The sequence below is a fragment of the Euprymna scolopes genome, chromosome 9 (genome assembly GCF_053919585.1).
Source record: "Euprymna scolopes isolate OS-2025 chromosome 9, ASM5391958v1, whole genome shotgun sequence".
In the NCBI taxonomy this organism is placed as follows: Eukaryota; Metazoa; Mollusca; class Cephalopoda; order Sepiida; family Sepiolidae; genus Euprymna; species Euprymna scolopes.
In genome coordinates, this window is record NC_136490.1 from 139,452,780 (window position 1) to 139,480,766 (window position 27,987).

Consider the following 27,987-nt stretch of genomic DNA (forward strand, 5'->3'; position numbering starts at 1 on the left):
TATAGTGAAAAGATAGAAGTTTGGTTTTAGATGCGTTAAAATTAATCCGGTACCTTTTGCCCCATTAAACTATGTGCTCAGGCTCGGGAGAAAGTAACTCAGAGAGATATTGGTCAATGTTGGCCTTTGAAGTGTTGCCATAGACGGTCTGCATAAACGTCGAAGAATATTTGTGGAATATGATTTGGGAGATCATTGATGAAGATCAAGAAGAAATTTGGGCTCAGAATCGATCCTTTAGGTACGCTGGCATTAATACATTGAGTTTGGCATTTTTTTTCCTATCGACAACTACTTGTATAAACCTCTCGAAGATAAAAGATTAGATGGTTGAGAAGACTTATCCAGACATTCCATAGGTTGAGATCTTGTGAATTATACCTTTTATGTAAAACCCTATCAAAATGCCATTGATATGCCAAAAGCTATTGCTCTAGAGAGGAAAGCCCCGTCGATAGATTCACTGATTCTATGTGAGTCAAATTACATCAACTGTAGATCTCGCAGGACGGAAACCATATTTTGTGTCACTAAGTAGGTTGGTTTTGCTGAAGTAGTTGACAATTTCTCTATTTAACACAGATTCGAACAACTTACTCATGACGTCCAAAAGACTAATTATTCTGTACTGAGATGCAGAAGAATGATCTCTAGTAATTTTTAAATGTTGGTATCGATTGCAAGAACGGATGCTGGTTCATTCAGAAGGTAGCTGGCCGTGATCGCATAGGGTTGAGTTTGATGCAAAATTCTTGGCAAAGAGTTAGACATTGTCAAATGCTTCGAAATCACCTCAGACCGGTCGATGAGGGTCGGAATAGAGGATATGCATCTATGTAGAATCTTGTTTCTTATTTGCCAAAAACTCATAAGAACCAAGCCTTTGTTCTTCTACTTTGGACTTGATGAACTGTACACATGACTCGCCTTTTCTTTTGGAGTGATTGCTGGCAATTCTAAACGCAACTTTATTTTCAAAACAACTATTATGCTGAAAGCAATTGAAGTAGTGCTTTCTGTGTGCAATGACGTCAGCACATGCAGGTGTGTATCATTGCTGGCTGTTTGATTTCTGTTGGAATTTCTTGGAAGGTATGTCGCTGTCTATGCCGTTGTTTTACCAATCAATTAAGTAGGATGCTATAGCGAGCACATTCTTTTTAAACATAGAGCGTAAGTGTAGTTCTAATATGAACGTTCGTAAACTGTCCCGGTCAACCATCGATATGTAAGGATATTTGAGATTTTGTTATACTTTGTTTCTAATTTTATTGAGACAACCGAGTAATCATAAAATGGGTATCATTCAGGGTATATTGTTAGAAAAATATCTAGAAGACTAGCAAATTGTCCGCCAACATTGGGTGCCTAATTGGGTTCGTTAATAATCTGTGTTAGGTCATAAGCAAGGAAGAAGTCATGACAAAACTCTCGTTGTCACCTGCTTTGTTTGATTAGATTAACTATTCAACATTGTGAACATTGAAATCTCTACAGACGTGAATGTTGGCTGAGAATCGAGAGTTTCTGGCCTGCCGGAAATGGATCCACAGTGCCTTTTTTACTCCACTTCATGATATTCGTATTGCCATTCTCGAACTCGCGTAACTTAATTATGTGATATATCGCGACCTTACGCCAGTAATTAGAGATTATGTTAACTAGTATAAATTTTGGCGAGAGTAAAAAAGTACGTCAGAATAACCTGGCGGGGAAAAGTAACGGAAGTTGGCCTGCTGGCACCATTTCCGTTTGAGACGGCTGTTGGGAGAGCGTCCTCGCATCTAGCCACATCTTGCTTTTATTGTCTAGTCAACTGACATCACTTCATTGACTATTTCAAGTATACCCTCTCTCTATTTTTATCGAATGGTGCCAACCACTGATAGTTTTGTATAGCACTGCCCTTTACTAGCTATCGTCATCATGTCAGTTTTAGTATACGAAACGGAAAAAGTTGATCTCTTGGCCACTATTTCCGTTTTTAGATAGTCATCAGGGGCGCATTCACTCACCTAGCTGCGTTTTGCTTTGTCGTCTCATAATATGATTTCACTTAACTTGCGATGATACCCTTCTTTTTATATATTTCTCGAGATTAATAGATAAGTCGTCTGTGAATGTCCACTTACTTTTGATTGATTAAGTTGACGTTGTCGAAAAGTTTCTCTATCAAGTGATCGCATTCATTTGACACGAAAACTTGAGATCTTGGATTCTGTTCTTCTTCTCTGCTTTGGCCGATACTTAAGGAATTAAGACCTGCAATAACAAATAGCATTCGTATCATATACTTTGTTATATTTCTAAATCGAATGGACAAGCATTTATTTATTATTTATTTAGAAATAGCATTAACTCATAATCATGAGCATTTCTCCGTGTCTCCGGAACACTAACCCAGTCTAACAAGACGCAACGGTGGCAAATACGTATATTCTCACGCCTTAGTTTTTTTGTTTTTTTTTTTTTTTTTTTTTTTAGTTTCTTTTATTTTGTATTGTTTTTCATTTCGTTTTCTGGCTGTTTTTCCTCTTCTGAAACGTAGCCTATTTAAATATACATGGTCTTCAAAAAGTCTTCATTTGTTTTCAAAGTTTGATAACACCAAAACTGTATTTCTGATAATTAAAAAAAAAAAACTTGTACACTAAAAGAAATATAAAAATTTGCATTACTGCATCATTTTTATTTCATCATACGCCATCTGGTTCTAGCTTTAGCGCCATGTTTATGCATAAAATACAGGAACGTATTAAAATAGTTATTTTAATGGCAAAGTGGCGCCTCTTGATTTCTCTTATGGTGTTTCTTAAAAATAAAGGGAAGTAAAATAACCAGATCTTCACTATTACCGCGACCTATTTCTGTCGAGTTTGTGGGTCTATTGACTCAATATACTGCCTACATCTATATTATGTAATATTACAAGTCACACCATGTCTAAACAGGTTTGAAAGAAAAAAATGGTTAGTTTCCCGACAAGAAGCATTAATTACAAGACATGTTTCAATAAATTAAAAGATTTTGAGGTTATCCCAACTAATTTGCACAACACTGTATATATTGAAACATAACCAAACCTTTTCTAGCGATCGTACACACGATAAATTTCCATTCAGTCTTGAAAGACAAAGGATACCCCCTGTAAGGGCAGCTGTGCGTGTAATTGTGAGGCAAGGGCTGCACACTCACCAACCACACCCTTCCTGAATCGGCACTGTTTGAGTCCAAGGAGAAGTCCAGGACGACTGGAAACAATGCTGAGATAAGCAGAGAGCATATACAGCACCTGGAAGTCTCAAATGGTCACCCATTTAGTATTGACCCGGTTCAACGTTGCTTAACTTCCCTGATCCAATGGGAACCGGTATGTCATCGTGATTATGCCGGGTCAATACGGCAGTAGAAAAGCAAGTGAGATTTGGCGATCAGGGGTAAGGCGGTTTCTTATTTCGAGAAATGTTTTCTTTTTTTGAATTCTATCCAAGATTTTGATAAACTCACTGTGAGATTTTTATCTATATATTTTGCTTGTGTCATTTTTTCCATTTAATGACTCATCCTGCATTTTTCCGGTGTCAATTTTCAACGAATTGCGTTATTATAATCTTTAAATTTTATTTTTATTTGTGATAAAAAGCAATGGATATTTATCATTTCATCATTAGTAATAGAAAATTAAGTTTAAAAAGCAAAAGAAAAAAATTGTTTTGGGATTCAGAAATTAGGCAAAAAATTTGCAAATTACATCATCGATTCCGAAAACCCAAATGTTTATCGATTCCCGATTCGGATTAATCGTTCCAACACTAGAAATCAGATTATCACTTATGTCCGATTAAGATATATTTTATGACCAAGTTTGAACGAAAAATAAAATAAAAATAAAATACGCATCAAATGCGCTTGAAAGCCAAATCACAACGCAATATTAGGAAAATAAACAAATATTTTACTTGTTTGAAATTTATAACATAAATATATTTCGGAGCTAAATTCTATCCTCAGTTGCTGTTTTCTTTCTTTTTTTTTCCTTTTCTTCTTTCTTGCCATGGTCTAAAGTTGGAGAAAGAAAAGTCTGTTTTTAAAGAGCCGTGCGTTGTATCTCATCGGTTGTATTTTAATAATATTTGTAATACAACTGCTAGATACAACGCGCGGCTCTATAATACACAATAACAAATAACAAAGTCGAGTATGTCTAAGTTCAGTACCTCTTCATAATTAAGATGGCGGTAAAGAGTCGAAATTCTTACATTTTTCCAGATGCGAATTCGTTTTATCGCTGATCCAAATCCAAACTATTGGCCGGAAAGCTGCGAATGTTGAACACAGGAAAAAATATTTAAAACTTACCGTTGTCTTCGAAAGGACGCTGACTTGAAATCGGCGGTATAACAGGATTGGTTTTGTTTGGTTCTATTAGGAAGGACTTTGGAAACGGCCTCTCTTTCATCGGGATTGGAACTGCGAACGAATGAAAATTAAAATAGATTATATCGATTTAAAAATACAATTTACTTAATATGAACATAAAATAAAAACGTAATACAAAGATACGTACATTTAGATCGTTGAATGAAAATATTAAATATATATGTGTGTGTGTGTGTGTGTGTGTGTGTGTGTGTGTTAATACAATAGCGTGTGTGTTATTTTCTGTGTCACGCTTACATGCGGATTGTTTGATTTTTATGTACTTCCATTTCTTGTCATAAATAATTTTATCAAGAATTCTTCATAATCTTTAGTTTCGGTTTCGATTATAGCTGATGGCACTTAAGTCATCGATTCTTTTAATAAATAATTTTATCAAGAATTTTTCATGAGTTTTGGTTTTGTTTTCGATTATGGCTGAAGGAACTCAAGTTATATATATATATATATATATATATATATATATATATATATATATATATATATATATATATATATATATATATATATATATATATCATAAGTTTTTATTCCGGTTTCGATTTAAGCTAATGCACCCAAGTCATATGGATTTTTTATTTTTAATCGAAACTTTATAATATATAAAAATCGATAGAACATTAACTCTATAATAATATATACGAAATCTGCTAGAATTAAAATATCATATTTAAGAACACTTTACGACCGGGCTTTGCCGGGAGTTTGTGCTAGCTTAGATAACTACTTTTGCAGTTTTAACAAAAAAGCTACAATAATATCAGAGCGTCTCCATTTATGCTGAACATCTACTGAATGCCAACATCAATATATTACATATGAATGAGCCCCTGTACAATTTCCACAGGTCCCGCTAGTATTATACTAATATCAAAGTTTTATCTGTTATTACTAGCCATTATCTGGTCAGTGCAGATCATAACTAGCAGATTAGGACTAAGTGTTATGTTAGTTGTGTTTTTAGATTGATGGTGGTCCTCAGTTTTCAAGGACATAAGGGTTGAGGTAAGGATTGGATCATTTATGGGGTTGCGAAAAAGAGTAACCAGGAAAGGTTAGGGTTAGAGTTAGGGTTAGGGTTAGAAAACGTTAGGAGATATTGAGGATGTTTTTGTAGAAGAATTCTCACCTTTAAAGGAAAAAAATGATGCTATACGTTTCTATGTTTTGTTTTTGTTTTGGTTTTGCTTTTGTTTTAGTTTTTGTATTTTTTGTTTGTTTTTTTTTTTCAAGTTTAAAACAATAGTTTATTCTTCTAAAGTTCCTTCACATCAAGATTGCATTTTTGAAATTCACCAGCTGTAACAACCAGGCTTTCGTAGGGCGTGTTCTAATTCATTCAGTAGCTGTTTGAACCTGAAATCATAAAATTGATCCGTCATCTCATAAGATGTATAGCAACTACATACTGGATTTTCAAGCGTTTATGACAATTTTAAATACCTGTATAAAAAAAGTCTGGAAACTCATCAAAGGCACCTCGCCCCACCCACATTTTTTTTTTATTAATGGTGATGATATTAAGGAAGTGTTTGTCTATAAACGATCCGATAATAGCAATAATAATATTTAAATTCATTATGAAAAGTAATCCTTTCTTAAATCGACGAAGTAGGTAGTTAAAGTCTATCTGCTCTATGTTTAGGCAGCGACTAGACAAACCTGCTCGACTTTCGTGGCCAAGTGTAGGTGAAGATTTGATCCAGATAGCTGGTGGCATCGGCTAACAAACGGTTATAGGCACGTATAGAAACTTAATCTGATTATAATCATAATGTTAGTGACGAAGAAATAAAAAGCAAAAGACATTGCTCCATCAATTTCTTTTAAACAATAAAATAGAATGGGACATTTGAAAGGAATGCAACTTTTGACATTTGAAAGGAATTTGCATATTGTTTATATGTTGTGTAGTAATAATAAACGATCAGTAAAATTAAAATCTATAGATCACTCCCCTCAAGTGTTTTTTACATTTTATAAATGTTTCTGTTTTGTCACAAAAAAACTACTATTTTCTTTACGTCACAAAGATTAATTCCATAGCCAAAATAAAATACTGACCCAACGAGTCACGAGTAGTCTAATATATATATATATATATATATATATATATATATATATATATATATATATATATATAGTTGGTTAGAGCTGCCGACTTTGAATGCGACAAGTCTAGGTTCGATCCACGGCTATAGACAGGTGTATGTCTAGCTGCACTGATGAGTTGTGATACAACGAAACAGTACTGTATGTGGATTACTATATACATATGTATGTATGTAAATATCTGTATATATAAAGTAGTAGCGTTCGTGTGTCTGTGTGTACAACTCCAAATGGCCAAAGAAACATAAAGGCCATATGTGTGTACACGTCTTCTGGTCAAGAAATATTAAACCCCATGTTAGGATACTTCTGTCAACGGAAACATTATAGTGGATATGTAATTTCATTATATAGAATTCTTCAAACCACATTTACAATATTGAGTTACGGTCATTAACATATCACATTAAATTAGATCTATTTAAATAATTACCTCGAATGACATTACTTATTCGACATAATAGCTTTGTTTCAACTGTATTAATTTAAAAAATTTAATTATTTAGTTTATTAAAATTTCAAGTTATATTTGATTTAACTGAGTTTATCTGAAATCTGAAACCGTTTTATTTTCAAACTAAAAACCAGAAAACCAAAAAGGGAAATAATTGTGATAATTTAATTGAAAATTGTTTTAAACGGAGCACATTATTACATATTTGTTTTCATTTCGAAATATTATTCTAAGCTGAATTATTATTTTTATTTTTAATTCAGAGGAATTATTTTTCGCTTATTCTTAATTTTTTAGTAACCTTTTTTATAAAATTAAAACAAATGTCTTCATTTACTTGCATCCTCACGAGGGCAGAGTTACTCAGAGACACATGTGAACAAAATCTATTATCCTCTGCTCTTTTTATTTTTTGTTTATAAAATTTAATCGGTGTGTACCAGGATTTATTATAATAACTATACCATAGCAAGTGTGTTTAATTGCCTGCGAAACAGATTTTCTTTATAATTTATTTAATATCTTAAATTAAAAATGGTTCATTTTTACGACGTGACACAGCGTCGTTTACCCCTAGAAAAACAATGCTGAAAACGAATATCACAGTTAAATTTGTTTTATGATATGAAGAAATTACTAGGTGACCAGAAAGTGGGTGCTCATTTTACGTTAAATTTATATAGGAAAATTATCCCCCACTTTTGGAAAAGTAATTTTTCATATGATGAAAACTACTTATCTGCCCCAAATTTAAACGTAACATTCGTTTTCAGCACCACCGAAAACCATTAAAAGTCGTCATTTTCAAGTTTTTTGAGGAATTAATTTAAGACCTGTTTTTGTGGCCTAATACGTTTAAGCAGTCTTTATAAATAATATGAAAGAAGAAATTTTGAAAAAAAAAATTACATTTTAACGTGGAGCATAACTTTTCTATATAAATTTAACGTAAAATGAGCACCCACTTTTTGGCCACAAAGCGGTCAACCAGACATGTCATCTCTAACATTTTTTCAAGTTTGGCGATCGAGGGGGGGGGGACAAAACATGACAAATACAAAAAATTTTAGTTTTTTGTGGTGGGGGTGCGGGAATTACATTTGAAACATAAAATAACGATGAATTTAATTAATTTTTATGAAACCATTCTAACAATTTTATAAACAGAACGAACCCAAAAATATGACAAATTTAATTTTTTTTGTGGGGGGGGGATTACATTAGAAATATAAAATGACGAAAAATGTAATTTAATTGATTTTGGAATTAATTTTTGGTAAATCTTTTTTATCTTGTTTTGCGATCGCACGGGCATTCACTGCTATTTTTATTGAAACAAAAGTTGTAATGATTATTTTTAATTATCTTTTCTTGGGGGGGGTCTTTCCAGTGCTCAATATCCGAATGTTACGACATTTAAAAGTGAATATTAAAATTTCAACCGTTGATATTCCTTGTGGGGTTTGTTTCTTGGTAATGAAATCAGAGATGGCTTCGTTGCCAGGTTAAAATCTCCCGACCGGTAGTAATCATATCATCCTATACTGATGATTCCCGAAAGGATGAAACACTAGTGTCTGTAGATATTAAACATTTATTTTTGTAATAATTATATTTATATACTTACTCATATTATATTATATATATATATATATATATATATATATATATATATATAGTAATTTACAAAATATATATGGCGATTAAGCTACACTGAATATTCTGCGTTTCATCCACTATAGGATTCGTCAGGCTTATGCGCGAATTCTGTGGTTGCTTCTTGTTTTTATATATGTTGAGGATTTTTAGTTAGCCAATCAGCTTTCTAGTATCCACCGCGCCCCTTCCTATCAGCCAATGGGCATGCATTTTATCGAACAAAGGATCTGTTTTAGAACTAGTTTAGTGGTTTAAGGTAGACGTTTTCCTTTTTTTTTAATATATATAAATATACCTATGTGTACACACATACACATGCACATATATACATATTTATATATACATATATGTGTGATCGTTTAAGTATATTCATGTTTATTTAATTTATTTATTTGTTTGTTTTCTATTGTTATTGTTAGTTTTAAAGCTATTTTGTATCGCTATCCTAGAGTAAGTTTTATTTTGTGAACACAGTTGTTTGCTATTTCTCGTCTACGGTTTAATAGATTTGGGGGTTCCTTAAAGTACAGGATAGCAAATTTTTCATGGAGGCATAATTTACATGGGTCGTCTAAATGTCTGCACGTGGTAGCTTGTCTCATTATATATATATATATATATATATATATATATATATATATATATATATATATATATATATATAATTACTAGCAAAAGTACCCGTCGTTTACTGGGTTCAAAAACAGCCTACAGAAAATGGACTCTGATTTATGAAAGTATGATAGGTTATGAAAAGGAAGGGTTGTAAAGAGATAGCTTCGAATTTGGGGGTATCAAAACCAAAGCAAAATATGATGAAAGTAAAAATAAAATAGATAACCCCATACCGGTTCACACTGAAACACTTATCACAATATTCTGTGGTTCTATATTAAAAAAGCTTGTTAAACTTTGTGACATATTTCCATTCTATGGAGGTCAGGCGTGAACGAACACCCCATAATTTTATTATACCATATTTCTTCAAACGGAAACATAATTATCAAAGTATACTTACGCAGATAGATATGAAAAGTCTTTATTAAAGTTTGTGCTTATTTCCATTCTGTGGAGGCCAGGCGCGAACGCAGACCCCACAATTTTATTATACCATCCCTATTGAAGTTAAAACATACTTATCAAAGTATTCTTATGTACATCTATATCAAAAACACTTGTAAACGTGTTTTGCTTTTTTTTATTTTTAAATTTTTATATATCCATATTTTGTGGACCAGGCGCGTATGCAGACCCCACAATTTTAATGAATCATCATTATGCCAGATCAAACATACCCATTCCTGTGTCTCGATACATCTTCTATCATTATATGTCATCAGTTTTCTATAATAGTCAACCATATAGGAGCCTATTCGTGACCACACACACACACACACACACACACGCGCGCACACACACACACACACACACACATACGTTCAGCTTTATATTATAGACTAGCAAGGCCACCCGGCGTTGCTCGGGACCATATAAGACAATACGAAAAATTTTGAACATGCATGTCATTCTTAGGATCGAGGATTTTTGGATGTCTATGTATCATTTGCCATCTTGAGCAAAGGAATATTTTACCTACCCTAGGACGGGTATTACACAACATGTGTATGGAATAATGGTACCTTCATTGGGCAGGAAATTTACAGCACGTATGTGGAAAAAAATTCCTTACCAAGGTCGGGTTATGTACAACACATATTTAAAATTATTTTTAAAAAGTTTATGTTGTGCTAAATTTTCCGTTTGTCACAGGTAAGAGTGTGTTTTTATATCAGAGTGAATAGTGAAGAAGCGCCGGATTTTTTAGTACATGTTATAGTACTTGAATATATTACATGATTTTCGATTTTGATAACTTATGTAGGTCACAAATAAGAATGTTTTTGTTTTTCATATGGGCACTTCACTGAATAAGTACCTTATTTCCTGGGTAGCATACTGTAGAAGTACCATTTTTTTCTAAGTTAAAAATGAAAGAACTTGATACTTTTAAGTAATTTTCTGTTGTGCTAAATTTTATGTGCGTCTAGAGTAAGAATTTGTTTGTTATTTCATCTATTGCTATAGCGAAGACGCACCTTATTTCTCATTTAAAATCACGCTATTCGATTATATAGCCTGATTTTCGGTTTTGATGACTTTTATGCACTTCACAGGTAGGATTGGATTTATTTTTCATATGAGTACTATACTACACAAGTACCTTATTTCTTGGGTAGGATAATGTAAAAGTACCTTATTTTAATATATAGATGAAACTACTCGATGATTTTACATAATTTTCTGTTGTGCGAACTTTTCCATATATCAGAGATGAGAGTTTGTTTTTATAATAGAGTGCTATAGTAAAGACGCACCTTATTTCTTATATAAATGTCATGCTACTCGTTTATATTATATAATTTTCAGTTTGGATTACTTTATGTACGCCACGGGTAAGTTTTCCTTTGTTTTTAATATGGGTACAATACTGGACAAGTACCTTATTTCTCGGGTAGAATACTGTACAAGTACCTGTTTTCTAATGTACAAATGATAAAACTCGATACGTTTATGTAATTTTCTGTTGTGTTACGTTTGAAATGTTTAGGCGATACTGTTGCTATCGATGAAAGTTCAGAAACCATGCACGACGTCCAATAAAAATATCTACATGTCTATTTATGTGTATAAATGTTTTGCTAAATGTTGTAATCTTTTTCACAAATGAGCTTTAACTGTTTACGCAAAACTGTCGGCATAGATAGACATGCACCGTGTCTAATAAAAAATATATGGATACATATATTTATACTGTAAAAGCATCTTCAAAATTATTTATTGGGATTTAGACTGCAGTGCACAAGCACTTTAAAATTTGTCAAATCGGACCTGTACTGCACAAGCACCTTCAAAATTGTAAAGTCGGACCTATACTGCGCAAGTACCTTCAAAATTGTCACATCGGACCTATACTGCACAAGCACTTTCAAAATTGTCGAATCTGGCCTATACTGCACAAGCATCTTCAAAATTGTCAAATCGAACCTGTACTGCACAAACACCTCCAAAATTGTCAAATGGAACCTATACTGCACAAGCACCTTCAAAATTGTCAAATCTGACCGATACTGTAAAAGCACTTTCACAATTGTCAAATCAGACCTATACTGCACAAGCACCTTCAAAATTGTCAGAATATGACCTATACAAACATAAACATTACATATAATTCATAATGATCAGTTAATTAGTTTGGGAGTTGATCCTAGACAAACAAAGATATAACCAGATACACATAATTAAAATTAATAATGATCGGTTAATTAGTTTAGGAGTGAACCCAATACACATATATATATATATATATATATATATATATATATATATATATATATATATATATAGCCAGTAGAGTTTAGTTTCCTAGAAGTACATCCAATGAAACAACACGTGTCTACCAAAATAGTGCTCAATGAATGAACAGAGCAGGTATATTAATTTTATTTATACAAACATTTATGGTTACATATGTGCATACATGTTTCTGTAATCACCCACGTTGGGGGATTACAGAAACATGTATGCACATATGTAGCCATAAATGTTTGTATAAATAAAATTAATATATATATATATATATATATATATATATACGCATCCTTAAAATTCATAATGATCGATCAATTAGTTTAGGAGTGAATTTAATACGTAGAAATATATGACCATACACATATAATTAAAATTCATAATGATCGGTTTATTAGTTTTGGAATGAATCCAATAATAGAAATACATAATCATATACACATCCGTAAAATTAATAATGATCTGTTCATTGGTTTAGAAGTGAATCCAATACATACAAATATACAGACATATATACATAAATAAAATCAATAATGATCGGTTAATTTGTTTAGGAGTGAATCCAATGCATAGGAATATATAATCATATACACATAATTAAAATTTATAATGATCGGTTAATTAATTTAGGAGCGAATCAAATACATACAAATATACAGACATATACACATAATTAAAATTCATACTGATCGGTTAAATAGTTTAGGAATGAAGTCAATACAAAATTCCATTACTGGATCTATTTACGTGATTTTGGAATGTAACAAATAAGCCGATATAAAATATATGCTATATATTTGGAATATGATATTTTCGTTATATAGCAAAAACATTTTTCCGTATTTTTTATATGAAAGTGTTCTTTTATAATTATTACGTAAAATTTAAGAGTCCAGAATATCGAAATGTATTAAAAAAAAAAAAAAGAAAAAGAAATGGTGGAACTCGAACACGGATGTTTGTAATCGACGACGCTACATATTGCACCAAACAGACAATTGCTTTTATACACTTGTAAATTTACCAAATAAATAAATCTGTTACAGATCGTGCGCATGCGCAAACGACGCCATTGTCGCTATATGTCGTCAAGTTGTCATTTCTTTCAAGTTTGAACCCCCTTTTTGAACCCCTTAGAAATTGTTTTAGCCGAAGATATACCTCTAATAAAATTCTGCACACTATATGCAATCTTTTCAGCTATTGCACATCGTCTAACGATCATTCGTCTAGGAGGAGATACAATTTGAAAAACGGAGACGGACACACACACACAGACATAGTGAGTTTTATATATTAGATTAACTATAATAATTATTAAATACGTACAGACACTAGTGTTTCATCCTTTCGGGAATAATCAGTGCAGAGTGTCACGATTAATAGCAGTCAATAAATTTGAACCCGACGATAGAAGCCATCCCTGGCTTCATTTGCAAGGGCCTAACCCATTCGGCTACCGTAAACTGGGAGAAATACTGTTGAATTTTAAATGCTTTTTAACGTCTGCCAGAGTGATGTAATCATTATATGATGATCTGAGCATAAGAGCTAAATTGACCGATTTTAATTCAATAGAAAGTGCTCAACGATGAAACGAGTTTCTTAAAGGGACTGACATAATTATTTAGTATAATATATTATTAAATGTCTACAATATATATTTTATAAATTTTATAAATTACTAACTAGTTCTACCTACGTATTGAGCACTTTTGAAGTAAATACTTAAAGTTTACTTTCGTATATTAATTTAAGTAAATGAAGTATATATATATATATATATATATATATATATATATATATATATATATATGTATATACTTCATTTACTCACATAAAATTAATATACGAAAGTAAACTTTAAGTATTTACTTCAAAAGTGCTCAATACGTAGGTAGAACTAGTTAGTAATTTATAAAATATATATGGCAATTAAGTTACACTGAATATTCCGCGTTTCATCCACTCTAGGATCCTTCAGGCTTATGCGCATAAGCCTGGAGCATCCTAGAGTGGATGAAACGCGAAATATTCAGTGTAGCTTAATCGCCATATATATTTTATAAATTTATATATATATATATATATATATATATATATATATATATATATATTAGTATATTTATATATATCAAATACATATACATATATATATATATATAATAATTTAGTAATTTAAATTTTATGATGTGAAACGGTTAAATTTCAAATCTAGCATTTTTATAGGTTTTCGATGTTTACCCATCTCCTCAGAGGAAAAAATATTAGCAAATAGTATAAATCCTGCCTTGATAGAGTTCAAAATAGACTTCGTAGCCTCGTAGGAGATGTCCTTTTCTCCTCCTTGCAACCTCTATCTCACAGAAGAGATGTTGCGAGTTTGTCTCTGATGTATCGTTATTTTCATGGAAAGTGTTCAACTGAGCTTCAATCTATGGTCCCCCCTCGCCAAACTTTCACAAGAAACACTCGTCTAGCTGTAAACACTATCAATAATTTCCCCCACTCTTTATCTGTGCCTAAACCTAAACGTAGATTCCATGAACAAAGCTTCTTTCTTAGAACTGCACGCCTGTGGAATTGTCTTCCGTTTTCCTGCTTTCCGGCTGACTACAATATGGTTGTGTTCAAGTCTAAAGTAAATAAGTTCTTGATGAGCCGTTCCATATAAGTTATCAAATTTACCAAATTTTCATTACTAATGATTACTATATTGACCAATTTCTACTGTACACTCTTTAACCCTTATCCTTGAGTGGCCTCTGGGCCTTGATAATGTGGTGACGCCTTTGTAAAGAAAAAAAAAAAAAAAAAAATGGTTAAACCATTTATAATATTTGCTAATATTTAATAAAAATTCTAAATTTGAAATTTAACCATTTCACATCATAAAATTTAAATTACTAAATTATGATTTATTTGCTCTATTTGGTATATTGAGCAATTTTTATTTAGCTGGGATTGTCTTTATAAAATATTACAGCCAATAATATTTTGTAAGACTGGATTTTGTATCACTGGATTTGCATAGTAATAGATTTATTGCATTACTTATTATGAAGTATATATATATATATATATATATATATATATATATATATATATATATATATATATATATATATATATATATTATTTTTTTGTATCTACATAAAATTTTATCGATTTATTTTTACTATTTACTTCGGCAGTACTCGATACGTAAGTAGAACTAGACTTTTGAAAATATATATGGCATTAAGCTACACAGAATTTTCCACGTGTCATCCTCATGAGGTCTTGTTACCTGACAAATCCTCACGAGGAACAAACACGAAAACTTCTGTGTAGCTTAATTACTATGTATATTTTGAAAAACTTATTAAATAAATAATTTTATCAAGAATTCTTCTTTTTTATTTTGGTTTCGATTATAGCTGAAGAAACTCTAGTTGTATATATATATATATATATATATATATATATATATATATATATAGAGAGAGAGAGAGAGAGAGAGAGAGAGAAAGAGAGAGAGAGTGAGAGAGAGATTGGCTTCAAAAGTTCCTCTTTCTTTGATGTTGCGTTTAGAATGATTTTAAAATTGTATTAAAAAAATATGAAGGGTCGAAGATTTGTGGACGTCTTGACGATTGTGTCTCGAGTTACTGTCGGCTTTCACTGCTCTGAGGCATTATTGACATATCCTGACATATTGTAAGCGTGGCCGTGTAGGAGCGGCTGCAGCAGGTGTGGTGTAAAGGTAAAAACCATGGACACACCTGTCACTCCCCTCCTCGTTCGGGTGAAATCTAGTCACCGACGAGCAGGTGGATAGAAAGGAGGGAAGGGGAAGACAAAAGATAAGCAAAAAATGCTTTACCGTACAGCAATATCTTAGCGAATAATGCAAGTTATTAACACGAATACAAGTTACAATTGTGGAGATTTAACACACATTGATACACATGTACACATACATACACAAACATGCATACAGACACAAGCATATATACATTTATATACAGACATTCAGTATACTCGCACATAAACACACAGATACACACATAACACGTATATATATATATATTCAAACATACACATAGGCACACGTTGACTTTCAAACACAAACGCACGCATACACACCCGCATACACATATATGTATATATATACAAACATAAATACATACACACATAAATACCCACATATGCACATACAGGCGCACATAAATACACACACATGAACATACATACATACATACATACATACATACATATAAGGATACATTGCCCTACAAGTAAATCCTGACGTCATATTCCAAATCACACAGTATTCGTAGCCCAAATAAGATCTCTGTATGGCTAACCCACGCTGATTTTTATGAGGAATGGAGTACCTTCTACAAATAATTTTTTTGTTGTTGTTGTTTTGTTTTGATTTTTACACAGGAATCACCACTTATCAAGGCCCAGAGGCCACTTGAGGATAATGGTTAATGGGCATACATTAGTCAATGTGATTATAGCGTAGTAAACATAAGTAGTGGGAATTTTGTAACTTGAATTACTTAGGAGGACGGTTCATCAAGAACTTGTTTACGTTGGACTTGAAGACAATTAGATTGTAGTCAGCTGGAAAGCAGGCATTGGGAAGAAAGTTCCACAGGCGTGCAGTTCTAAGAAGAAGTTTTATTCATGGAATATACATTTAGGTTTAGGCACAGATAAAGAGTGTGGGAAATTATTGATAGTGGTTTCAGATAGACGAGTGTTTTTCGTGAAAGTCACAGCAGAAAGCTGGTTATTTCACAAGACTAGATGAATTCTTGTTCTGGAATCCAGTAAGAGCAAGAGACCACAAGAAAGACATGCTATAACATTTAAATAGTCAATTGGGGAGTGGAAAATTATGTTCTCAATATTTTTATTAACTGAACGGTTGAGAGGTAGAGAAGTTTAATCGAATATATCGTGCTTCTATATTATAATAATAAAAGAAATATTGAATTTCAAGTAAAACACATGGTACTTACGTAATTGTCATGTCGCAAATAGTAGCATATCCAAAAATGACGAAAAACGATAAGGTAGAAAATATTTTTCGTTATCATAATATAGAAGCACCAACTATTCGAATATCTATGTATCTCATATATTATGTTGGTGCAAAAACAATATCGCTTTCTCACATATGTTATTTTTATATATGATATCTGAATTAATTCATTGATATATATATATATATATATATATATATATATATATATATATATATATATATATATATTGGAGTTCATATATATATATATATATATATATATATAGATATAGATATATATATATATATATATATATATATATATATATATATCTGAACTCCAATCTCTGGTCCCCCTTCGCCAATGTTTTACAAAAAACACTCGTCTTGCTGAATCCACTGTCAAAAACTTTCCCCACTCTTTATCTATGCCTAAATCAAAACGTAGATTCCATGAACAAAGCTTCTTTCTTAGAACTGCACGCCTGTGGAACTCTGTTCCGTCTGCCTACTTCCCTCCTGGCTACAACTTGGATGTCTTCAAGTCCAACGTAAACAAATTCCTGATGAACCGCCCCCTTAAGTAGACACTCTAAAATATCCACACTAACGTACTGTACTTACAATAACCCTTATCCATGAGTGGCTTCCGGGCCTTGACAAGTGGTGACCACCTTGTAAAAAAAAAAATATATAAATATATCATCTTGACGCGCGTTTTTCGATCTATCGAATCGTGTTATTTGTTATCGTTCTCAATCTCTTCATTTATATTTTTTGCAGGCTTTTCAACAGCATGGGCAAAATCCGTATGATTTTCTTCTTCCATTTCAAACTAGGCCGAAAAGCTGCCGAGACAGCTCGGTATATCAATGATGTGTTTGGCTAAGGAACCACTAACGAACGTGTGACATAAGGTGGTTCAAGAAATTTCGAAATGGTGACGAGAGCCTCGAAGATGAAGACGGTCGCGGGCGGTCGACTGCGGTTGATATCGAACATTTAAAAGCGTTAATTGAAGTTCATCCTCGCGAAATCACACGAGAAGTTGCTGTTGAACGCGAGGTCGACCACTCAACAGTCGTTCGTCATTTAAAGCAAATAGGAAGTAAATAAAAGTTGGATAAATGAATTGAACTATATTTTTTTTTAAATCGTCGTTTTGGAGTGTCTTCTACGCCAGGAAACGACCAATTTCTCGAGCGGATTGTGACGTGTGATGAGAAGTGGATCCTCTACGACAACTGGCAACGTTCAGCCCAGTGGTTGGATGCCGGAGAAGCTCCACAACACTTTCCGAAGCCGAAATTGCACCAAAAAAAGATTATGGTGACTGTTTGGTGGTCTGCGACCGGTCTAATCCATCACAACTTCTTGAATCCGGGCGAAACGATTATGGCGAAAAAGTACTGTCGACAAATTGACGAAATGCACTAGAAGCTCCAACGCATGTGCCCGAGATTGGTCAATATGAAGGAATCAATTCTCCTTCATGGAAATGCTCGCTCGCACGTTGCTCAACTAACCTTGCATAAGCTGAGCGAATTGGACTACGAGACTCTGCCTCACCCGCCATATTCACCTGACATCTCGCCCACTGATTGTCACTTTTTCAAGCATCTCGACAACTTCCTGCGAGAAAAATGCTTCAAAAGCTGAGATGATGCTGATTCGGCCTTCAATGACTTTATCGCTTCCAGAACTCCGGATTTCTATGCTAACGGGATAAATAAACGTGTTTTCCGTTGGCAAATATGTGTCGGTTCTAATGGTTCTTATTTCGATTAATAAAGTTTATTATGAAAGGAATTATGATCTTTGGAAGTTGAACGTCAAAAAATATTATTTTTGAACAAACCTAATAGAAATCAAGTGTTAGACCCAGGAATGGAGTCTATTTGGTTTCTGAGAACTTTGACTGAATTAAAATGAAACGAAAATGATTAGCTCACACATACATAAATATAAACTCACATATACACAAACATAAACGTACGCATACCCACGTATATTTTTTGTTTATAAATGTACAGTCGTTAACACTTACACGGAAAACCCGGCATGGGGTATTGCTTCCACATCTGGTGCATCTATCACTAGCCTCACTCTTTTGGAAATGGCCCAAAAAAGAGTTTTTTAATCTAATAGGTCTCACTTTGTCAACTAAGCTCACACCCCTGTCCTATTGCCGCAATAGTGCATCTCTGTGCCTGTTTTACAAATATTTTAACGGCATGTGCTCTGTTGAACTCGCTGCACTTGTGACCCCTTGTTGTACATAGCCCCAATAAACCTGTTTAGCAGCAAAATCTCACCCCTTCACTGTAGAGGTCCCTAAATGCCAGAAAGCTTTCTACTCTAGTAGTTTCTTCTTTCGAACAGCTGGACTCTGGAATTCCCTTCCTGCTACCTGTTTCCCTGGCTGTACTGATATACAAAAGTTTAAATGTAATGTAAACCAACATCTTATTAATATTTCCAAGGCATGGTCCCAAATAGTAACCACTTGCGTCCAAGTGGCGATATTCCTTATTAGGGGTGAACGTGAGCAAAAAAAGATGTGTCAGAAATCGACAAGACATTCTACGTAATTCTTCGTGAAGCCATTAAATTTCTTAACATGTCTACCGTAATTTTCTTAAATCGGTTATGATTTTCATGTTATAGAAAATAAATGAAACGTCGTATTTCCTTTTTATATGTATACAGTGTAAATGAAGACGACACGGTTAGGTTGTCCCGCATTAATCAAAACAAAACATAAGAAACTTGTGTACACATAAAATTACACATACAATTTCAGAATATATGTGCTTAGGATGGTCTATCGTGAAAAAAAAAAGGAGTTTATAAACAAACCGACGAGAAATACAATAATAATAGACTCCAGCATGACACGGTCGTAAACACGCTAAGTATGATTATTTTAATTTATGTCGATTTCGTAATTATTATTATAGAGCCATTTCCCTATTGATCATTATATTGTACCCAATATTTATTAATTCACTCTTTCGACATGACACGATCGTAAAATATGCTTAAATATGATATTTTAATTTGTGCAGATCTCGTATTTATTATTATAGAGCCGATTCCGTAATGATTGTTTTGTTGTACCCAATATATAACCCCCCCCCACCAGGCGTCACACGCGCGAAAAATATGCTTAAATGATATTTTAATTTGTACAGATTTCGTATTATTATAAAGTCAATCCGTTGTTAGTTATTATTTCTACTTTATATATATGCCCTCCTCCGTCGTTGGACACGGTCGTAAAATACGCTTAAATATAATCTATCTATCTATATATATATGTATAAAAATGAACGTGTCTGTATGTCTGTGTGTCTGTCTGTATGTCTGTCTGTGTACATTTCCCTACGCAATAACTCTGTCAATGTTTAGTCTACAGACTCGAAATTTTATATACAGAGTACTGAGATTTGGAAAAAGCTATGTAATCGGTTTTCGGCCAGAAATTTGTCTGTTAAGGGGCCAAAGTTCAACGATTTGACCTTTGAGAACTCTACCAAACTCCTCCGCCAATTTTGGGTATAAACACTTGAAATTTTAGATATAGGTTCGTTGGACATGGATCTAACTTAATAACTTGATTTGAGCCCAAAACAATAAATGTTAAGGAGTCATAATAGGGGTCAAAGTTTTTTAAAAAATTGACCTCTGCGGTCTCTACCAAATTACTCAGACAATTTCTGGTCGAAACATTTGAAATTTGACATAAAGAGTTTTCAGAGATAGGACAAGCTTTTTAATCAGTTTGGGTCGAAAATTTTTAGTTACCAATATATGCATGTATGTATGTATGTATGTATGTATGTATGTATGTATGTATGTATGTATGTCTGCCTTAAACTTTCGACAGAGGCGACGGATTTTACCAAGATCTGTATCGTTTAAAAGTCCGCTCTTTCAGACGACAAATATCGAAAAATTGGCTAAAAACATTAATATCTTCACCTTCAACTGGGAACTTTTCTACAGGGGGGTCGCTTTATTCGCCGATATTTTTTACGGTTATCCTCTCCTTTCGATTGTCTAGCCTTAATTTGAAAGAATGTAGCTTCCGGTTTGGCGGAGGTCGTAACAGCATAGACGTCATTTTCCCTCCCGTTCTTTTCTTCCTTGGCGGTGCGGGTTCGAGCTTGCCTTACTACTACCACTTTTTTTTTATTTTGTTTAACACACACCTCCAAACACCCGGGAAACGCTGGGCACCCATGCTAGTATTTTATATTTATGAAGATTTTTGTATTTATTATTATAGTGACAATCCTTTATTGGTGATAATATTGTGCCGAATATTAATACCGCCCCTCCTCCAGTATAGCACGGTCGTAAAATACGCTTAAACATGATATTTTAATTCATGCATATTTCGTAGTAACCCCCCCCCCAGCGTGTTACGGTCGTAAAATACGCTTAAATATATTTTAATTCAAACAGGTTTCGTATTGATTATTATGGATCTAATTATCTATTGATTATTATATTGTAATCTTCTATAATATAAATCTCACCTGTCTGTTTATATGTATGTATGTATGTATGTATGTATGTATGTATGTATGTATGTATGTCTACCTAAAACTCTCGACAGATCTGACGGATTTTCACGAGATCGGTATCGTTTTGAAGCTCAACACTTCGGACGACAAATATCGAAAAATTTGCTAAAAACATTAATTTCTTCACCCTAAACTGGGCACTTTTCTACGCCGAGGGGTTGCTTTTTTCGCCGATATTCTAGAAATTCATTCATACTTTTCGATTTACTCGCCTAAATTTAAACAGTCGTCACTTCCGGTTTGGCGATGGACGAAACGGCAAAGACATTACTTTTTTGTTCACGTTCTTTTCCTCCTTCGCGGTAGGATCAGCGCCTGCCTGCCTGCCTGCCTACTACCACATGTTATTTATATATTTATTTTTTTATTTATTTTTATTTTTTTATTTTTCCTCAACACACTCCTCCAAATAATCAGGCAAGTCCGGGCACCCAGGCTAGTCAATAATAATTTCAAAAATTTTTTTTAAATAATTTGGGTGCCATCAGCTAGAATATAAATAAAAACATTTAGCGTTCAAGTGAAGGAGATATTGCAGCGCTCGAGGATAACCTTGGTGGAGTTCCTGTAGCGTTTCTTCGGGCAGCGTACGTTTCGTCGGCTATGAGTGAGCTAGCTGTAGAGTACTCGTCGAAGTAGTCTGTTTGAGGGCATCCTGATGACATGGTTAAACCAGCGAAGACGACGGATAAAGAATTACTCTAGAGGCGAAGCTCTCCTACGAATCTCTGAATGGGTCACCTTGTGTCACTAATGGGGACCAAGGATCTGTTGTAGTCGTCTTATGTAAAATGACTCCAGTAGCCTGATGTAACGGCGGTATGGAACCCATGCCTCGGATCCGTGCAGGAGGATGGGTATGACGACTGCGTTGTACACAGCAACCTTTGTATGGGTTTTGAGATTGCGGTTGGTGAACTCTTGGTCATTCAGGCAACCAAAAGCAGAAGAGGCTAGATTAAATCGACGCTTCACGCCGAGGTCGCAGGAGAATGAGAGATTTGAGCCAAAATATGTGCAGCTGCTGATATTCTTTAGAAGCATACCGTTAACGGTGATGATGGGAGCATCAGTTGGAGACACGTTTGGCAAGATTTCCGTCTTTTTAGTGTTGATAAGAAGGCCGGCCCGGTGGTACGTGCTGAAGTCCGCTGGAGGTCTGGCTAGGGAAGGTAGTATCATCGGCATACTGTAAGCCGAAGATGAACTCTTCAGAAGTTTTAGTCTTGGTCTAAAGACGCTTCAGGTTAAAGAGGCTGCCATCAAGACGATACTGGAGAGCAACGGTATCAGAATGTTGAAGGTCACGGCGAGAAACCAAAGTGACGGCAACCAGGAACTGGATGAAAATGACCGACCCAACGCTGACATTCATGGTAAAATTGTCCAATTCTACACCTTACATGGCAACACGAGTACACATGTGAAACTGCTAGAGGACTGAAAAGAAAGTAGGAAGGCAACCAAACTTACGGAGAATGTTCCATAACAAGTCACGGTTCACGGTGTCGACGGCCTTGGTTAGATCTACAAAGGCCAAAAAAGCTCACTATGTTTTTAGAGGAGACGAGCAACGAAAATCATGTCAGTGGTACTTCGCTCTTGACGGAAGCCACATTGTGATTCTAGGACAACAAGATCGACAACAGTCTCCAAAAGGCGGGTGAGCATGATCTTAGCCAATACCTTGCCGGTGAGAGAGAGGATAGAGATGCCTCGGCTGTTGCCGCAGACAGCGCGGTCACCCGCAGGTTTGTAGACGAGGATAATGTCAGCATCCTTCCACATACTTGAGGATCTCAGCAGGTATGCTGTCTGGACTAGCTGCCGTTTTTTAGGCTGGGAATTGCCTTCGCTGAAGGATGGTGGGTTGTCCAGCTCGGGAATGGGCGGCAGGGTGGTAAGATCATCGACAATGGAGAGATCGGTGCCATTGATGTTATTAAGCAGCCCCCCCACAGGTGTCTAGCCCATCTCTTCAGGATTCCGTTCTTCTCTTTGATGAGAGCACCATTCTTACTGCGCACATGATGCATTGAACGTTGCCCTGGACCATGGATCATCTTTACTGCCTCGTGGAAACCATGGATATCGCCAAAGTCCGCACGACTTTGGATCTCCCTAGCCTTCTTCAGCCACCATTCATTTTTCATCCGACGAGATAGATTTAACAATCATATAGCATCTTTTAAAATACTAGCAGTTAATAAGAAGAAAACAACATCATTTGCAAATTGGATAAGGAAATTAAGAAAGAATAAAATTGAATACAAATTGAAATGGTCTATACTAGGAAGTGCTAGTAAATACTCCAAATAAATCTGGTCGATGCTACCTTTGCTATCTAAAATCATATCATATTATAATATCTAAAGAAATCATTGTAAAAAACGACAGGAAGTAATTCAAAACTGTTTACATAGATCTAAAATAGCAATTGTTCGTAATAGTCAGTACCGTAGGTCCATGACCGCAAAACTTTTTTCTGTGACGTTAGCAAGTCAAGTGACTTTTAGTCATACGGCCTCCTATTTACGTCGGCTGTCGTATAGCATTATTATTACGTAAAAAGTCACAGCTGGCGTCTATTACTAACTAGCTTGGGTGCCCCGCGTTTCCCGGGTGTTTTGAGGTGTGTGTTGAGCTAAAACAAAAGTGGTGGTAAGCAGGGAGACTCGAACCCGTACCGCGAAGGAGGAAAAGAACGTGAAAAAACACACATACATACATACATACATTTAAACAGACAGGTAAAATTTATATAATAAACTAGCCTGCGTGTTGAGAAAAAAAAGTGGTAGTAAGCAGGCATGCTCGAGCCCGTACCGCGAAGGAGGAAAAGAACGTGAAAAAGACGTGACGTCTTTGCTGTTGCGCCCATCGACAAACTGGAGGTAACGAATGTTTAAATTAAGATTAGTCAAACGAAAAGAGGGGATGACTTTCGAAAATATCTGCGAAAAAAAGCGAACCCTCCCTGTACAAAAGTGCCTAGTTGAGAGTGAAGGAATTAATGTTTTAGCCAATTTTTCGATTTTTGTCGTCCGAAGGGTCGATCTTCAAGACAGTATCAGTCTCGTAAAAATCCATCGCCTCTGTCAAAAGTTTTAAGCATACATACATACATACATACATACATACATACATACATACATACATGCATACAGTTAAACAGACAGGTGAGATTTATATTATAAACTAGACTGGGTGTCCGGCGTTGCCCGGGTGTTTGTAGGTGTGTGTTGAGCAAAAAAAAAAAGTTGTAATAGGCAGGTAAGCTCGAACCCGTGACGCAAAGGCGGAAAAGAAAGTGGCGATGTGTGTAAGGGTGTTGGTTGAGCAAAAAAAAAAGAAAGGAAAATGGCGAGCGCAAAAAAAAATGTAGTTGGCAGGTAGGCTCGAATCCGTACCGCGAAACAGAGAAAGAAAGTGAAAAAGAAAAAAAAACGTGACGCGTTTGAATTAAGGCTAGACAATCGAAAAGAGGAGATGACTTTCGAAAATATCGGGCAAAAATCTGTTTAAATGTAATATCTCTCATAGCTTATATAAACTTACTTCCGTTTTTAAAGGCAACTGGTGTCCGTAATAATAATTAAAATAAATTAAATATAAACTAAATTAAAAAAAAAAAAATCAAATACATCAACTTTAAATAATATTTCTAAATAGAATCATCTAAAACAATTCTATTACAACCAACAAGAACTCATGAAAATTCTACAGTTGTTTAAAAAATTTCAAACACTTTTTTTAATTATTATTATTCAATTTCACCCCAAACAAGGCACAGTGCCATTTTGAATTAGGGGGCTACTATGGGGGACATAGGTTGCAGGGGTCTTATGAAGGGAGATGAGTAGCAAGATGTCTGTTCACATTACACTTGAACTTCTGGATGTCAGTACAATTGGGAAAGCAGAATCACGAAAGGGAGTTCCAAAGTCTACCAGTTCTGGGGAATGAACTATTGGAGCATATAAAAAATTTGGAATTTGGAGAAAACAAATTTCAATGACACTTTTTGAATAATTGGTCTTTTTGTTATTCTTTTTACATTAATACAACTGGCCGTTCACATTCGAAATGTCGACTTGGATAGGTTTTCGGGTATGCTAACAATGAATATTACAGTTAAATTTGGGGCTGATAAGTAGTTTACCAGATATGAAAACATTTGTTATCCAACGTAAAAGCTATTGTAATCCCTGGCATATATCTATAACAATTATATACATACATATATATATATATATATATATATATATATATATATATATATATATATATGTATATATCTATAACAATTATATATATATGTATGTATATATATATCTATAACAATTATATATATATATATAAACAAAATATATATATATATATATATATATATATATATATATATATATATAAACAATATTCAAATCATTTTATTTCCATTTTCTGTTTATTCCGCACCTTTTCCTTTCTGTTCTGGTTATTCCATCTTTCTTGCTCGTTCCGTCAATTTACAAATCTTCCGCTTTCCATCAACCTCTGTCTCTAAATTCTTCTTCGCTCACAAATAATTGTTTGCGTGTTAAGTTTGTTCTAATTTATTACCCGGCCTAGATGGGCACTGTCGTTAATACATGGTGTTTACTGTAATTTCTGGTAATCCCACCCGGCTACTATTCGCGACCGCCTGAATCTTTATGACCCGTCATGATTGCCCTATTGTCTGTGTCCAACTAGAGACATTGTCCGTCCAATTCCGTTGACATAACAACCGATTGTTTATCCGCCTATTGATCGAACTGGACTCACGTCTTCACCATCGACATTACTCATTCTTCAATCAATAACGTCACGTGCTGCTATTGTTTTTCTTCCGTATGCAAGCGACATGCTAATGAAAGGGGACGTGCTCACCATCTCTATCATAGAATCCCAAACTACATAACTGTAGTAATATCATTCAAGCATATAAAGCAATAATAATGCAATGGGGCCGTGAATGGCAACATTGAATGTTCCTATTTACTTGCCTCCTCACGAGGGCAGAGTTAGACACAAGTTCGGCTTTTGATGTGGGGAAAAGCCAGCTCCCCTAATTGGAGCACTCTGGTTAGGAACAAAAATCAAAATTGTCTCAGTCATGAAGGATTTCTCCTCCACTGACCGAGGACAGAAAAATGAAGTGCAACATTAGAACAACTACAACACTGTGTTCCTGGCCCAAAGGCTAATATGACTAACACTTTTTCTTTACAATTACAAAACACTTTTTCAACTACAGATTGTCATGACAAATGACAATATACTTGAGAGATCATATTTCAAACTCTTCAGTTTCACATTCACAAGCAACATGAATTGGGACAAATGTATTGAGCACATTGCCAAGGCTGCTGCAAAGAAGGTAGGCTCCCTCTACCGTGTTAGAAAATTACTCAGATCAGAGAACATTCTATATCTTTACAAGGCAATATGCCACATCTGGACTGGTGCATCTATCACTAGTCTTTCACACTTAGCAGGGTCCAAAAACAGCTGTATCGAATCATGAGGTACAGGATTAGGGATTGCGCAACTCTTGCTTCATAATTAAGCGCGTGGCATCCATCATTCCTCTAGATATATGATACGATGGTCCTCGTTGTTCCGACAGACAAACATCGATATATAGCGCCTGTGTTTACTGGGGAATAATTGACTTTATTATTTTACTAGCGGGAGACGTGGAAATTCTACAGGGGACTCATTCATATGTAATATATTGATGTTGGCATTCTGTAGATGTTCAGCGTAAATGGAAACGCCCTGATATTATTGTGTTTTTTTTTAATTTTTTGTTAAAACTGTAAAAGTATTTATCTAAGCTAGCAAAGACGCCCGGCGTAACAAGGTCGTAAAATACGCTTAAATATTATATTTTAATTTATGCAGATTTCGTATATATTATTATAGAGTCAATTTTCTATCGATTTTTATATATCATAAAGTTGTGATTTCCAAAATAAATATATATATCCATGTGATTTGAGTTAAATCGAATCCGAAACCAAAACGATTTAAGTTAAATCGAAACCGAAACCAAAACTTATGAAGAAATATATATATATATATATATATATATATATATATATGAGTTCGTTCAGTTATAATCGAAACCGAAACCAAAACTTATGAAGAATTCTTGGTAAAATTATTTATTACAAGAAATGGAAGATCATAACAATTAAATGACAGTCACTCGTAAGAAAAAAAATGTAAGCGTGACATACACAATAACACACATGCTATCGTATTAATATATAGATAATTTTAATAGATGTCGCACTGATTGCCTTACACTTATTAAC

The 27,987-nt window shown here is 34.2% G+C and overlaps 1 protein-coding gene across 1 annotated transcript; it reads right to left on the minus strand.

Annotated features, from left to right (window-relative positions):
- Positions 1 to 22,393: 22,393 nt before the first annotated feature.
- On the minus strand, positions 22,394 to 22,831 carry LOC145284663 (uncharacterized). The gene has a single exon (XM_080133563.1). It carries the CDS (start codon positions 22,829 to 22,831, stop codon positions 22,394 to 22,396), a length of 438 nt encoding a protein of 145 aa, XP_079989689.1.
- Positions 22,832 to 27,987: the final 5,156 nt, after the last annotated feature.